The 1,445-nt window shown below is 37.9% G+C and overlaps 1 protein-coding gene across 2 annotated transcripts; it reads right to left on the bottom strand.

The window, feature by feature from the left end:
- Positions 1 to 245: 245 nt before the first annotated feature.
- LOC109589072 (uncharacterized) lies at positions 246 to 1,274 on the bottom strand. Of its 2 annotated transcripts, none has more exons than XM_020005194.1 (2): positions 1,189 to 1,274; positions 246 to 1,135 (listed from the first exon to the last, which is right to left on the bottom strand). In XM_020005194.1, exon 2 carries the CDS (start codon positions 823 to 825, stop codon positions 382 to 384), a length of 444 nt encoding a protein of 147 aa, XP_019860753.1. In that variant the 5' UTR covers positions 826 to 1,135; positions 1,189 to 1,274; the 3' UTR covers positions 246 to 381. The 2 variants fall into 2 exon arrangements, with proteins under 2 accessions (XP_019860753.1, XP_019860754.1); XM_020005195.1 differs by having other exon boundaries at positions 248 to 1,135.
- Positions 1,275 to 1,445: the final 171 nt, after the last annotated feature.

The following is a 1,445-nucleotide window of genomic DNA, read 5'->3' on the forward strand; positions in this document are numbered from 1 at the left end:
ACCTGTTTGCTGAGCCGCACACCTCTAGCTATTTTATAGTAGCACTATGCTTATAAATGATAGGGACACTTAAACTGGACTTAGTGGAGTTTCAAAGCTGGAAGGAGAATCGACGACAGCGATGGCTAATAGTGGTGGGCTGCGCTTATGAGCTTATAGGTGTGGCTAAATTTTACCCACGTGGATTCATGTGACCAAAGTTATACCTTTATTTTTTAAAACAAAATAGCACAATTGCCATAAATAAACAAGTAAAATACTTAATAAAGTTATAAATTACAATGAACATAAAGTTTTATACATGAGCACTACAATACAATGTTTAAGCGAAACAGAATATGAATTAATGTGATCATTATAATTTCACAAGTCAGCAAACTGTTAAAAGGACTTTTCTATGAACTTTCCAACAAATTCTCCAGTTCCCCAGATCATAAACCCTCCCAATGCACCAATGGCTGCTCCTGGAGGTCCAGCTATTGCAGCACCAAATAGAGCACCAGATGCAAGATTTCCAGTTGCTCCTACAGCCTTTCCTTCTTTCTCATATCCATAATACTCCAGTCCTGCTTGGGCCAAATCTGCTACTAGTCCAACTCCAGTAGCTGCAGTTGCAGCTGATTTTATTCCTTGTTTGACACCTTGTGTTACGACTTGCTTTGTTCCTTGTGATGCCAAGCGCTTTCCTCCTTGAGCAACTACCTTCTTAGAACCTTGTGTAACTAATCGCTTAGTGCCTTGAGTAACTACATGCTTTGTTGCCCTTTTAGCTCCTCTTGAAGCAGCTGCCTTAGCAACACTTTTACCTCCTGCATTTAGAATCATTTTTGCTCCTTCCCTTGTTACCTCTTTTGCGGCATATTCTGCTGCTAGCCGGGCACCACCTTTAACAGCTCCTTGAGTGAGGGCCTTGAAGAGTTTTCATTTTCTTTGATAACACCCACAATCGACTCCTTGGCATCTTGCAAGAGCTCCTGTGCTTTGTCAATTCCATATCTCACTCCTTCTCTGACAATGTTTCGCCAACCATCAAATTTTTCATTCAAATACTCATTGGCCTCTTCGTATACTGCTTTCTTTAGCTCAGCAATCGCTTCTGATAAAGTCAAGAACGTCACAACTCGATCAATCAAACCTAATATAATTATCATACTCTAATCATTCAGTTTATATGTATTATATCTCTACCTTTAACTATTACAAAGTTTCCTGCCATCACTAACTATGCACGCTTCTTTGTTTACTCACAACTTGACAGCTAGCTATTATATATATATAGTCTACTTTATCTTTTTTTATATAGATAGACAGTGTCTAAGGGATATTCCCTAGGAATTCCCTCCCTAACGATGACATCACAATCAAATAATCTAAAAATAAGTTACAATGTAAAATTAACCATTATTACAACACTAATATTAATTATTATTATCATCTTATTCCAG

This window comes from Amphimedon queenslandica, unplaced genomic scaffold, assembly GCF_000090795.2.
Source record: "Amphimedon queenslandica unplaced genomic scaffold, v1.1 AMPQUscaffold_11655, whole genome shotgun sequence".
Classification (NCBI taxonomy): domain Eukaryota; kingdom Metazoa; phylum Porifera; class Demospongiae; order Haplosclerida; family Niphatidae; genus Amphimedon; species Amphimedon queenslandica.